Genomic DNA, 13561 nt, shown 5'->3' on the forward strand with positions numbered 1-13561 from the left:
TGGAGAAGCCCAGTCTCAGAAAAACAAACAAACAAAAAAAAAAAAAAAAAAAAAAAAAGAATTCTAAATAACAACTCCAAATACAGGTATGTTGTTTAAATAATGTGGACTCATCATTTTTATTCTTCAGTAGTAAAAATATATATAATTACTAAAAGTGAGAGCAAAACCACAAACTTTCCTCCACATATTTGTGACCCCAGCACACACGTGGGGTAGCCTACACAGGCTCTTCTTTTACTCTAAGATTCTTTTCATTTTTCTGAAGAGTAGCATCTTTATTATCTTTTCCTTCTTAAATTCTTAAATAAATTAAAAAAAAAATAGGAGCAGTTTGAGAATTCAAAGATATTATTTAAACACTGTTATATTGTCAAGTCCTCACAATCTGATTTCTATTCTGTCACACTGTTTTGTCAATTTTCAACAACATCTAAAAAAAAAAAAAAATTCACTGCAGAATCAGTCATGACATACAATAATTTCTGGCTTGGTAATGGATATGAGAACTGCACCATGAATGATCTCATCTTGCAAACATGACAGAACACTGAGGCAGCTGTCACTGGGCAATGTCATCTCAAGGGCCCATGGCCAAACAAGTGGCCCTCATCAATGAACAGCTAAGAGACTTTTATAAGCATTATACAACAAACTTCAATATAAAATATTTAGCTCTTCAAGAATACATTTTTAAATCCTATTTGTATTTTCTGTTGCTTGTTTTGAACCAGGCCTCGCTATGTTACCTGGGCTAGCCTTGAACCACAGACTCATGTAATACCTCCAGCTCATCCTCGTAAATAGCTAGAGATGTGCCACTACACACAACTTTAAGAACAGCCTCCAATTACCAAACATTTACCACCTTTTTTCTCTTATCTTGCTGGGGTGGTACAATATTTCAAACGCATCTTCTGTAGCTTAGTCATATCTGAGACTCATGTATCCTGGGATGGCCCTTAATTTGTAACAATCCTCAGATTCCCAAATGCTAGGGTTACAAGCAAGGTCCAAAGAAACAATTGTGAACATTAACTTCCTCCAAAGAGAATAAAGGAAGTAGACAAGAATCAATGTACTGCAGATTTGAATTTGAAAAGTTTGAAAGAACGTTTAGGCAAAAAGAACTAAATTAGTTCTTTACCACTGAGTTATTTTAAAAAAGGAAGTTGAGAGCCAGGTAGTGGTGGCACAAGCCTTTAATCCCAGCACTTGGGAGACAGAGGCAGGCAGAGTTCTGAGGCCAGCCTGGTCTGCAGAGTTAGTTCCAGGACAGCCAGGGCTACACAGAGAAACCCTGTCTCAAACCCATCCCTTATCCACCCCCCCCCAAAAAAAAGGAAAAGAAAAAGAAAAAAGGAACTTAAGGAAACTCCATTTTCCATGTTTCCATTCTCCTTGAAAATCTAGTCATTTTTAATGCAACATAAAATTGCTTTTAAATAATATAGATGAATATTCTACATGTAAACTTTTTCTTTAGTTTTAAATTTAGACCAAAAACAAAAGCAGAGTAGGGAGATACAGCTCAAATCTCTGGGTTCTATATTCAACAGGCCTAGCTCATCTCCAAATAAGCAGCAAGAAACAAAAGGATAAAAGGATGGATGGATGGATGGATGGATGGATGGATGGAAGAGTGGGGGAGGGGGGAGAGAGAGAGACAGAGGGGGGGAGGCATCAACAGCAACAAACAGCCTTCTTTCATGTTTATATTAGGAAGAACAAGCAAGTTAGACACAAGTGATACTTCTTCAGGATTGCTTTGACAGTTTTATGATTAAAAACAGGTTTTATAACAATCTACTCTGCTGGGCGTGGTGGTGCACGCCTTTAATCCCAGCACAGGGGAGGCAGAGGCAGGTGGATTTCTGAGTTCGAGGCCAGCCTGGTCTACAGAGTGAGTTCCAGGACAGCCAGGACTACACAGAGAAACCCTGTCTCGAAAAAACCAAAAAAAAAAAAAAAAAAAAAAAAAAAAACTAAACAAAAAAATAATCTACTCTTCAAGCACATGCCCCAAATCATATAAAAACTATTAATAGTCTTAATTTCTAAAGTTATATAAATAAGCACTTAAATAACTTGTTTCTAGCAAAAATTAAATGTTTTATCTTAATTACTCTAAGAAAAATTTTTATCCACTGTTTAGAAGTTCATAAAACACTGCTAAGAAGGTAATCAACATTCTAGCCACTAAGCTTGCTTAGGTCCCTGTGTATTTAAGTATGATGGAAGAGCTCTAGAATAATACTATTTCTTGCATTTTAATAATGTCTGAACATGCCAGGCGTGGTGGTGCAGGCCTGTAATCCCAGCACTTGGGAGGCAGAAGCAGGTGGATTTATGAGTTCAAGGCCAGCCTGGTCTACAGAGTGAGTGCCAGGGCAGCCAGAGCTACATAGAGAAACCCTGTCTTGGGGGAAAAAAAATGTCTGAACAATATGAAAAAGCAACTCAGGAACAATTATAGGATTGGGGTGTGGCTCTGCTTATAAATGCTCGAAGGTGCATAAGACCTTGAATCTGGCTGGGCAGTGGTGGCACTGGGGAGGCAGAGGCAGGTAGATTTCTGAGTTCAAGGCCAGCCTGGTCTACAGAATAAGTTCCACAACAGCCAAGGCTATACAAAGAAACCCTGTCTCATAAAAACAAAACAAAACAAAAAGACCTTGAATCTGATCCTCAACACCACAAAAAAGAAAAGAAAACAAAGACACAATTACAGCACCTGCCATTAAAGAAAGAAGCTAGGAGAGCAGAACACTATTTACTACTAACAGAGCTGATATTTATAAGATAATGAAGACCTCCCCTAAAAGATGTCAGAAGAACTAAATAAGCCAGGTATGGCGGTACATGCCTTAGGCAGTCAGATCCTCAGAATCAAGGACAGCCTGGTCTACCTAGTAAGAGAGGGCAACATACTGAGATTCTGCCTAGAAAAAAAACAAAACCAGAAGCAGGAGAGATGGCTGGGTGGTTAAGAGCTCTGACTATTCTTCCAGAGATCCTGAGTTCCATCCCCAGCAACCACATGGTGGCTCACGACTATCTGTAATGGGATCAGCTGCCCTCTTCTGGTGTGTCTGAAGACAGCTACAGTGTACTCAATACATAAGATAAAAAATTAAAAAACAGAAACAAACAAACAAACAAACAAACAAAAATCACATAAGAACATGTACAACAAGCCAGAAATACTAGTAGGTATGGACTACTTAGGAATATAAATTGGTGCCCTGGGTCCATGGATTGTGCCCGTGAGTCCAGCAAATGGAAAATGGAAGCAGGAGGAGCAAGAGTTCAGAACAAGCTATAGCCGCAGTAGCCAGTCAGAGGACAGCATAGGCTACAGAAGAACCTGTCGTAAAAATTCAGAGAGAAGAGAGTAGAGGGAAATAGAGCAATGAAAGCCAGGTAAAAGTGCTGCCCACCTGTAATCCCAACACTGCAAACTGAAGCAGGGGGATTGCTGAGTTTGAGGCCAACTCAAGCTACAAAGAAAAACCCTGTTTCAAAAAACAACAAAAAGGAATTTTTGATAGTCTAATGATATTTTAGGATCTTTTAAGGTTTAGAATGAAAACAAAAATTGTCCAGAGTTTTCTGAACTTCACTACAGTTTAGAGAGCCATAACCACCATTTCTTACACTTCATGGATCCTGATTTAATCAACAACACAAAGTTATTAAAAGCATAGGCTTAGCAGTCACAGGTAAGCCAAACACCAGCTGTTCAACTTCAGATGTTTGACCTTAAATGACTTAAATTCTCTTAAGTTCAAATGTGTCCATTAAACATGGATTATTATACTTACCTTGTAGCATTAGGTGAAAATTGCTCTTATAAAGAAGTGCTACTACACATGATCAGATGCTTCCTACTAAACCAATAGTATAGTACCAATTATGTAGTACCAATTATGTAGTGCCAATTGTGTAGTACACAAAAACCATAGCTGCCTTTCATGACCCATCTGCAATAATATTCTTTAATGAAGATTTGTCTAAGAAATAAATACTAGTTTCTTCCTTTATCATGTGCTTAATTCCATGTTCTAATGTAAAGAGCTAAAAATCATATAATAAATATGGAAAATCAGCAAAGCTATTTCCTTTTTTGTATGTTTTGAAATAATTACTCAAAATGGTTTTAAATAAACAAAATTGAGTATTTGGGCAACAACCTATATAAATATGTGACTAAATGAAATAGGAAATAATAGGAAGGGGGAGCTTTAAAATCAAAACCAACATCTTAATCAGAATGCTAAGACAAGGTTTATTATTAATCATATCAAGGGTATTGGAGTACATCTCTATTCAAGGCTTAATAGTTCATATTTAATTGTTATGCTATAAAATATGTGGTTATTTTAAACAGAAGAATTGGGAACAAGATAAAAGAAAAAAGTTTTATGACATAGTAGAATAAGGCATATGTAATGTTACACTCTAGCCTATAAAACCTATAACTCGTCTGTGGTAAATGTATTTGAGAAAATATTTTTAAATCAGCTAAAACACAATAAAAATCAGTCCACTTAAGTGTCAAAATTTATCATTTTAAAAACTGCAATATACTCTAAACCAATAAAATTACCTTCTATGAATTTTATAGATAGGTGTTCAGGATTATTCTGACTCAGTGTTTCAGACAAGTTTTAATAAGCACAATATTTTTATACAGAAAAAAGTACTTGCCTTCATACGGTGTGTCTGGAGGTCCTGCTATTTCTCCTCTTAATTCTGTAAAATTCTCATCTACAAGATCTACTTTAATTTGATTTTTGCTCGTCTTAAAAATAAACAGAAAATAAATGTTAGTTAAACCAGCAAGAAGAAAACCTATTTTAAAATATTACCTAATAAAAAATTAAAAACCCATTTTTCATGTTTGATCATCTACTTTAATAAAACAAGTCTATATTTTTCTAAGGGCTAAAAAAGTTTTAAATGAACAAATTTTAATTTCAATATATATAATAAAAATAGTACTAATTTGAACAAGAGTGAAATTGCTTGTTGATCTTAGAATTTTACTAGAGACAAGTTATTTTCTGTTGGCCAATTCAATGCATGCTTGTTGACTGCTAAGATGCTCTGCCCAGTCACCAGAAAATTTATGGTTAGTAAAAGTCATTTAGGCCAGAAGCTCCCATTTGAGTTAATCATAACAACTCTATGTATTTGATAAGCCCATTTACTCTACCACCCACTGCAATGACAAACTCTCTAGGTTAGCATTCCTTTCCACAGTAAAATCCTTACTAGGATCTTCTGATGCCTGCTATTTATTTTTCAGATTTATGACTAAATGACAACTTAAATGACAATTACCGTCTGACTAAAAGAAACAAACCTAATTTAAATCTATCTGTATCTACTTATTTTTCACTCAATCCTTCTCAAAGCATTTATCACAACCTTGTAAGGGGCTGTCCTCAAGTCACGGTGACCTCAATAATTCAGAAAACCACCCAGTGTGATTCAGACTAGCATTCTATTCTAATGGACCTACCTGCCTGCAAATAAGCTCTCTCCAGCTTAGCCTTCCTTGTTATCTTACTGGTCTAGATACTGAGCACTCTCAACGCTCCTAATTTACAGGTTTTCTCAATTTAAAATTAAACTCCTAATGTTCAATTATTTTTGTTGTTGTTTTTGTTTTTTCCGAGACAGAGTTTCTCTGTGTAGCCCTGGCTGTCCTGGAACTCACTCTGTAGAACAGGCTGGCGTCAAACTCAGAAATTCACCTGCCTCTGCCTCCCAAGTGCTGGGGTTAAAGGCGTGCACAATCACCACCTGGTTCAATTTTTTTTTGTTTGAATTCATTAGTTTTATGTAAGTAACATGTCTACATCTATGAGAGAAAGGTTAACAAAAATTTAAACTTTTGGCTTTTAGAAGCACCTTCTGAATAGACAGCAGCAATGACGACTATTGTTTAAGGTCTTTGGCGTCTTCTTTTCACCTCTAATAAAAACAACCATCAGTTTTACCTTTTTGTATAATATTTTTAGTATAGAAACAGTAGGTAACTCAAAAAAAATCAAGTTTTTTTTAAGTTTTCATCATTCATAATATTTTGATTAAAGCACAAGATGAAAAGACATGACTTTTTTTGCATTCTAAAAACATTACGGTTGGTACTGGTTTCTTTAATAACATTTTTTCTGAGATGCCAGCATCTTATTTTTTTCAAAGGATGATTATGAATGATAGACATGCATGGGAAGCTCCTTCCTGTAACCTAGGAAAGAAATTAGCAGTCTCTGTATTTGTGGTGGAGGAAGAAATGTGTATTTTAGTAAGAGTAAAAATATCTTCTCAATTGTATATAAGAGTTAATGTTAAGAAAACTGGAAGCACAGGGCAGTGATGGCACACGCCTTTAATCCCAGCACTTGGGAGGCAGAAGCAGGCGGATTTCTGAGTTTGAAGCCAGCCTTGTCTACAGAGTGAGTTCCAGGACAGCCAGGGCTACACAGAGAAACCCTGTCTTAAAAACAAAAACCAAAAAGGAAAAGGGGAAAAAAAGAAAACTGGAAGCAAAAATTAAGAGGTAAAACTGAGTTTACCAACCAATTTAAGCAGTCACAGTATCAACTTCATACCTCATTTCTCACACTAAAATAAGCCAAATAGTGTGTAAGCCAAATAGTATCTTATAAACTATCAGTGCTTTCAAAGATTACTACATCAGGCAGTGGTGGTACATGGCCTTTTATCCCAGCACTTGAGAGGCAGAGGCAAGCAGATCTCTGAGTCCAAGACCAGCCTGGTCTACAGATTGAGTTCTAGGACAGCCAGGACTACAGAGAAACCCTGTCTCGAAACGCCCCCCCCCCAAAAAAAAATACTACATAGTATCCCACAATCAATTCTCTCCAGGCTAAAATGAAGTAAATATCGCTAAAATGCTTCAACACTAAAGAATTGAATTAGGGTTGGTTTTGAAGGAGAAAGAAACTATAACAATTTAGAAAACTGCTTTCTTCCAACTGCCCCACAATTATCTGACTAGTACAATGCTTAAATAAGTAGTTACCAATTTTTATACCCATCCTTATATCTGTCCATATCTCTCCCAAATTATAATTCAGGTTGAAAAAATGATTTTTTTCACTCTAGAGATAGAACGCTAGTAGTATTTGAAAGATTTACTAAATCTACTCAAGAAAATACCATCACCATGATGAATCCCATTATAAAGAAGCATTCTACATTCTAGAGTAGGGTCTTTATCTGCAGATAACTGAAGATAAAAAAAAAATAAAGTTAAAATGAGCATTTTTTACAACTTAATTTTTTTATCAAGTTAATAATTGTTCTTTATGTTGTCACAGTTTGATTAAAACATCCATTACTTCACAATCCAAACCTCCCACTACCCACACAGGTTAACTCACAATGATAGTATATGATTCAGGAGCACTGGAAAACATGGACAATAGCAGAGAACAGACTACTAGACTACTAGAAGGCATGGTCCCCAGAGTCAAATGTATGCCGAGTCCTGCTTGTGCCACTGACTTATAGTTCAGGGTATGTCCCTGCATCTGTAACTAACTCTCAATTTGATTAGTATAAATGAGAATGCCTGTCATACAATCATTTCAATAACATATTTCTGTAAATTTTTTGCTTGTTGCTGTTGTTTTTCAAAGGAGGCAGTGGTAGTGTTGGGATCAATCCCAGGACCCTTGGGTACACGAAGAAAGATATTACCAGCACTTTTCAGAACAGGTTTCCTAAGCACAAACTGCACTATTACCTTTGCTTAATATCAAATACCTACAAGCCTTTCATTAGAAAGTATTAATTATTTTATAATTCACTTCAGTTTTAAGAATGGAAACACTAATTTCTAAAAAAGCAAAACAAAAAACATTGTGTTACCCATAAAGAGCAGTCCAACAAAGCAGAACTGTAGCTTTGGCTCGGAGCCTTCAGTGTGCTATTTTGGCACCACATCTTTAGTGAGGATGAGTGCAAAGCTGATTTTCTACAACTTTCTTCTACACAGTCAGCACAAGGCAGGAAGGACGCCTAGTATTGCTCTTTCTGACATTCCCTTGAATCTACCAAGCATTACTCATGCCCAAGCACAAAATGATGGCTAGGCATGGCGGTGCACACCTTTAATCCCAGTACTCAGGAGGTAGGGGCAGGCACTCTCTGAGTTTGAAGCTGCATAACAAGCACCAGGACAGGCCATAGAACCCCTGTTTTAAAAGGCAAAGGAGGTATTTGGGGGGCAGGGGGCGCTGATGAATAAAAGATACAGCTCCTAGTAAGCAATGTAACTTTAAAATAGAGCAAAACAGCATAGAGCATTGAAGATAATATGGGTGAAGCAAAATAAATGAACACATTGCATGAGAAAGTACAGAATTCCGGGCCCAGCACTTAGCTCAGTAAGAGTGCCTAGAAGGAATGAAGTACTGATCATTACATGAAGTTATAATCCCAAAACTAGGGAGGTGGGAGGAGGAAGAGAAGGAGGAGGATCAGAAACTGAAGATCATCCTCAGCTACATAGCAAACCTGAGACCAGCCTAGACTACATAGACCTGTCTCAAAAGAAAAAATGGACGGGGTTTAGGGGGAACAGTAAAAAGAGTTCAGGCAGATGGTTCGAGGAGTTGCCACCAAATGTGGCAATTTCTAGAACTTATATGGTAGAAGGAAAGAACCAGCAACCCCTACACCAAAACAAGTTGTCCTCTGCCTCCCTGCACCCACATGTGCATATAGACACATGTAAACATGCATATACAGACACACACACATGTAAAAATAAAAGAGGAAAAACAGTACAAAATGTAATGCAGTCCTCAGGCTGGGAATAGGTAGCATGTACTAGGCCCAAGCTGAAATCACAACACTACCTTTTCCCTACTCCCCAAAAAAGGTTGACAAAGTTCTAATACATTTTCAAAGAGAAACAAAGAGATCAAAGAAAAACAAAGTATAGAAAGCAATCCTTGACATAGTAATGCTGAGTGCAAAATAACAATTGATGCTATTACTATTCTTTCACAGTCTGTGTAGTGCAGGCCAACCTCAAACCTGTGGAGATCTTTCTGCCTCAGCCTAGTGTATGCTGAGAACTTAAGATGTGTGCCACCACATACATATTTGATATCAAGGATCAAAGCAAGACTTTGCACATGCTAGGGTAAGCATTCACTACCCAGCTGAAATACATTTACTAACTCATAAATAAAGTATTTATTGTTTTGAATATGGGTGTTTTGCATGCACATAAGTCTGCGTACTACTTGCTTGTCTGGTGTCCCTGGGGCTCAGAAGATGACTTGTATCTATTGTAAAATGCAATTTTAATCCAAATATCAAGCTGAGCTAGGTAGTACATATCTATAATCCAAGCACTACAGAAATATGAGGATCACCTAAAGAGTCTCGTTAGCTGTTCCTCCAAAACACGGGCTGTTCTAGGAATGTGCTTTTGTATCCCTCCCAGGTATGATAACTAGGAGTGGATTTACTTCAGATTACCCATCATGTGTCTATTATTCAGATGATGTTTCCAAGCAGGGGCTGTCCTCATGACTATATACAACCTGAATTCACCTGAACTTTGTTCATATGATCTTGCTTAACCCTCAGAATATAAATTCTCTGATGCCCTAAAGAAAGTTAATGATTACATGAGACTTCAGACCTCCTCATTTTAGGCTACATTTTCCAATGTTCATGCCACCAACTAAAGTGGTAACTCTACCATGAGTTATATCCATCCAGCCCTGGTAGAAAGGACTATTAATTTAAGATGGGCATGGTAATTCAAATGTACAATCCCAGCACTTGGGCAGCTAATACAAGAGGAGACTGGGCTTGACAGTGAATGCTATGCCAGCCTCTACTATATAATGAGAACTTGTCTTAGAAGAAGAGAAAATGGACCAGCAAATTGATGGAAAAGAAAAATTCGATTCTCCATGGCTTGTTTGAAATAAAGATTTTTTTAAAGCTTAGCATCTACATTTGTTAAGGCTCAAATCTGGGACAGGTCTTACCCAGTACCTGTGGCTCTTCCCAGCACCCAGCACTTCTCAAGCGAGCTCCTACCCTAAGCCTCTCCCTCCACGAGGCTGTTCCCACTCACCTATTTAACTCAGCCCATTTTGCCTCTATACCTGACTCTCCTAATTCCTTTCTGATTGCCTGTCATCATCCCCCACACTACCATCCCATCCCTTTCCTCTTTCTCTCCGCACTCCTCTTTTCATAGCCATGCTCAGTCCAGACCCTTTGTACTTTCCCTCAACAAGCCCTCCCCGCCTCAACCATACCTTATAGCTAGCAGACATGGTCTTCTATTTTTTCACTATTTTCCCCCAACATTTAATATACATTATTTACCTCTAACCTATTATTCAATGACTTAAATAAGTTTTTTTGTTTTCTTTTTTTGGGTTTTGGTTTTTTCAAAGACAGGGTTTTCTCCGTGACCCTGGCCATCCTGGAACTCACTCTGTAGACCAGGCTGGCCTGGAACTCAGAAATCTGCCTGCCTCTGTTTCCTAAGTGATTGGATAAAAGGCATGTGCCACCACTGCCTGGCAAGTCAAGATTTTCATCTGAACATTTGAAAAGGGTGTGTGTGTGTGTGTGTGTGTGTGTGTGTGTGTGTGTGTGTGTGAAGATCAAGCCCAGATGCCTTGAGCATGGTAAGTTCTACCGACTTACACGTACAGTCCCTAAACAGATTTAAAACAACAACAACAAACTGAATCATGGGTCATTTAATGTTCCCCAGGAAGAGTTGATATGAAAACTAAGAGATTGAGGCATAATAGGAAAGTGAGATCAATCCAACATTTACAGTCATCATTAAGAACAAATTGTAACTCTGGTTGGTGTGGGTCACAAGATGTTTAATCTTAGCACTACAGAGGCAAAGGCAGCCTGGTCTACAAAGCATAGTCAGGCCAGCCAGCTCCACAGTGAGATCTCAAACAAAAAGAGTAAACTGTAAATTAGTGCTACTCAACCAACAAATGTGAATGGCAAGGATCTGGGGACCCACATGGTAGAGGAATTCAGGAAACAACTCTTGAAAGGTGCTGCTCTCTAATCTGTCTATGAGCCACTGCACCAGTCATCCACCCCCAGCCTTAAAAGTCAAAGGCAGACTTTGAAAATCTGACAGAGAAAATCAAATATGACTAATGGCTACTTACTATATTAGACAGGCAATACTAGTCTAGCTAGAGAACCAGAAAATAATAATCTCTCCAGTCATAGTAGTGATGTGTGAGGTTAAACATCTTTATTATTAACCTTCATTTCAGTCATATTTCAAAAATGTAAAGTGCAAAATGAAATTATAAATTTTCTTTTATGTGTCCCATGGCTGACTTCAAAGTAGCTATGCAGTCAAGAAATTCTGGCCGGGCAGTGGTGGCGCACGCCTGTAATCCCAGCACTCTGGGAGGCAGAAGCAGGCGGATTTCTGAGTTCGAGGCCAGCCTGATCTACAGAGTGAGTTCCAGGACAGCCAGGGCTACACAGAGAAACCCTATCTCGAAAAAAGACAAATCCAAAAAACCAAAAAAAAGAAAAAAGAAATTCTGAATTTTCCAAAATTCAGACCAAGCTCTCCAAACCCAAACCAAGATCCCACCAGAGTGCTGGGTTACAGGCATTTGCCACAACCTATGTGTGCTGTAGCTTGAACCCTCATCTTCCTGCATGCTAGGTAAGACCCCTGAACTGAAAGATATTGTAAATATTTACTAATTTACTTAATAATACTTAATAATACTTGTAAGGTATTATTACCAGGACTGTTAGTATAAAGGCACAGAACAACTAAATATGTAATTTTCAAATGTGTAAGAAACCATGAGAATAGACAGGCAGTGGTGATGCACACCTTTAATCCCAGCACTCAAGAATTAGAGGCAAGCAATTTCTGCTAGTTTAAGGCCAACCTGTTCTACAGAGTAAGTTCCAAGACAGCCAGACAGCCAGACAGCCACAAGAACCAGTAGTCTTAAATTCCAATACTCAGGAGGCACAGGCTGGTGAATCTGAGTTCCAGCCCAGCCTAGTCTTTGAAGTGATATCCAGGACTACACAGAGAAACTGTCTGGAAACAAAACCAAAACAAACAAAAAAAGAAAAGAAACAAAGAAAGCAAGCATTTAATAGAGAAAAAAATCTAAAAAGAGACTTCCTTGAAAAAGCTACTTTTACTTTTTTTTTCGACATCTTAGGGAGGCTGCAGTGATCCACACTACTCTCTGAGTTTCGCCATGCCGCCCAAAGACGACAAGAAGAAGAAGGATGCCGGAAAGTCGGCCAAAAAAGACAAAGACCCAGTAAATAAATCTGGTGGCAAGGCCAAAAAGAAGAAGTGGTCCAAAGGCAAAGTTCGGGACAAGCTGAACAATCTCGTCCTGTTTGACAAAGCTACATATGACAAGCTCTGTAAGGAAGTTCCCAACTATAAGCTTCTTACTCCAGCTGTGGTCTCTGAGAGACTGAAGATTCAAGGTTCCTTGGCCAGGGCAGCCCTTCAGGAGCTACTTAGTAAAGGACTTATCAAGCTGGTTTCCAAGCACAGAGCCCAAGTAATTTACACCAGAAACACAAAGGGTGGAGATGCGCCAGCTGCTGGTGAAGATGCATGAGCAGATTCAATCAGCTGTACATTCGGGAAAATAAAACTTTATTGAATCAAAAAAGAAAAAAAAAAAAAAGAAAAAGCTACTTTTAAAAGAACAAAATATAAACTTTTTACTTCCCATACTCAGGAGACTAGCTTGATTTATATTCCAAGTTCCAGGACGACCAGGATTACACAGAGACCCTGTCTCAAAAATAATAAAAGCCCAACTTAGAAACTTGATCTATCACACAGAAAGTCCATCCTCAGCAAAACAGAAGAGGTTCAACATGTTTGGAAACTGAAAAGTCCCCAATATAAAAAGTAAGTACACCAGAAGAGAGTAAGGAGGGGGTAAGAAGCAGGCAGGAGCTAGATAACGCAAGATTAATAGGATGAAGAAGAAAAACTAATATGACCTGACAATTCAGTTTGACTCTTTTAAGTCACCCAGCAGTTGTAATGGAAAAAAGCTAGTAAAGAGATTAAAATGTATAACAAAAATAATTTTACAGTTGGGGTCACCGAATCATGAGAAACTGTATTAAAGGGTAGCAGCATTAAGAAGGATGAGAAACAGCCAGGCGGTGGTGGCTCACGCCTGTAATCCCAGCACTCTGGGAGGCAGAGGCAGGCGGATCTCTGAGTTCGAGGCTAGCCTGGTCTACAGAGTGAGTTCCAGGACAGCCAGGGCTACAAAGAGAAACCCTGTCTCGAAAAAAAAAAAACAAAAAAAAAAAACAAAACACCCCAAAAAAAAACCAAAAAAAAAAAAAAGGTTGAGAAACTCTGTTCTAAGACTGTATCTATTAATATATAGTGACTAAGGCCTACATTACTTCCTATAGCCTTTGTGTTGGGGGACGAGTATAGGGTCAAACTATGAAGCCTTGGCCATCCTGATACTATGCA

At 38.1% G+C, this 13561-nt stretch overlaps 2 protein-coding genes across 2 annotated transcripts in view; one reads left to right on the forward strand and one right to left on the reverse strand.

Moving 5' to 3' along the window:
• Nucleotides 1–13561, reverse strand: part of Ube2k (ubiquitin conjugating enzyme E2 K) — a 59159-nt gene that overhangs the window by 25457 nt on the left and 20141 nt on the right. The window contains exon 2 of the mRNA XM_052199735.1: nucleotides 4711–4804. Within this exon, the coding sequence (XP_052055695.1) occupies nucleotides 4711–4804 (94 nt within the window). The remainder of the gene's footprint in view (nucleotides 1–4710; nucleotides 4805–13561) is intronic.
• Nucleotides 12233–12728, forward strand: LOC127696826 (40S ribosomal protein S25-like). Its single transcript, XM_052199736.1, has one exon. It carries the CDS (start codon nucleotides 12297–12299, stop codon nucleotides 12672–12674), a length of 378 nt encoding a protein of 125 aa, XP_052055696.1. The 5' UTR covers nucleotides 12233–12296; the 3' UTR covers nucleotides 12675–12728.

Source organism: Apodemus sylvaticus, chromosome 11, assembly GCF_947179515.1.
Source record: "Apodemus sylvaticus chromosome 11, mApoSyl1.1, whole genome shotgun sequence".
NCBI lineage: Eukaryota > Metazoa > Chordata > Mammalia > Rodentia > Muridae > Apodemus > Apodemus sylvaticus.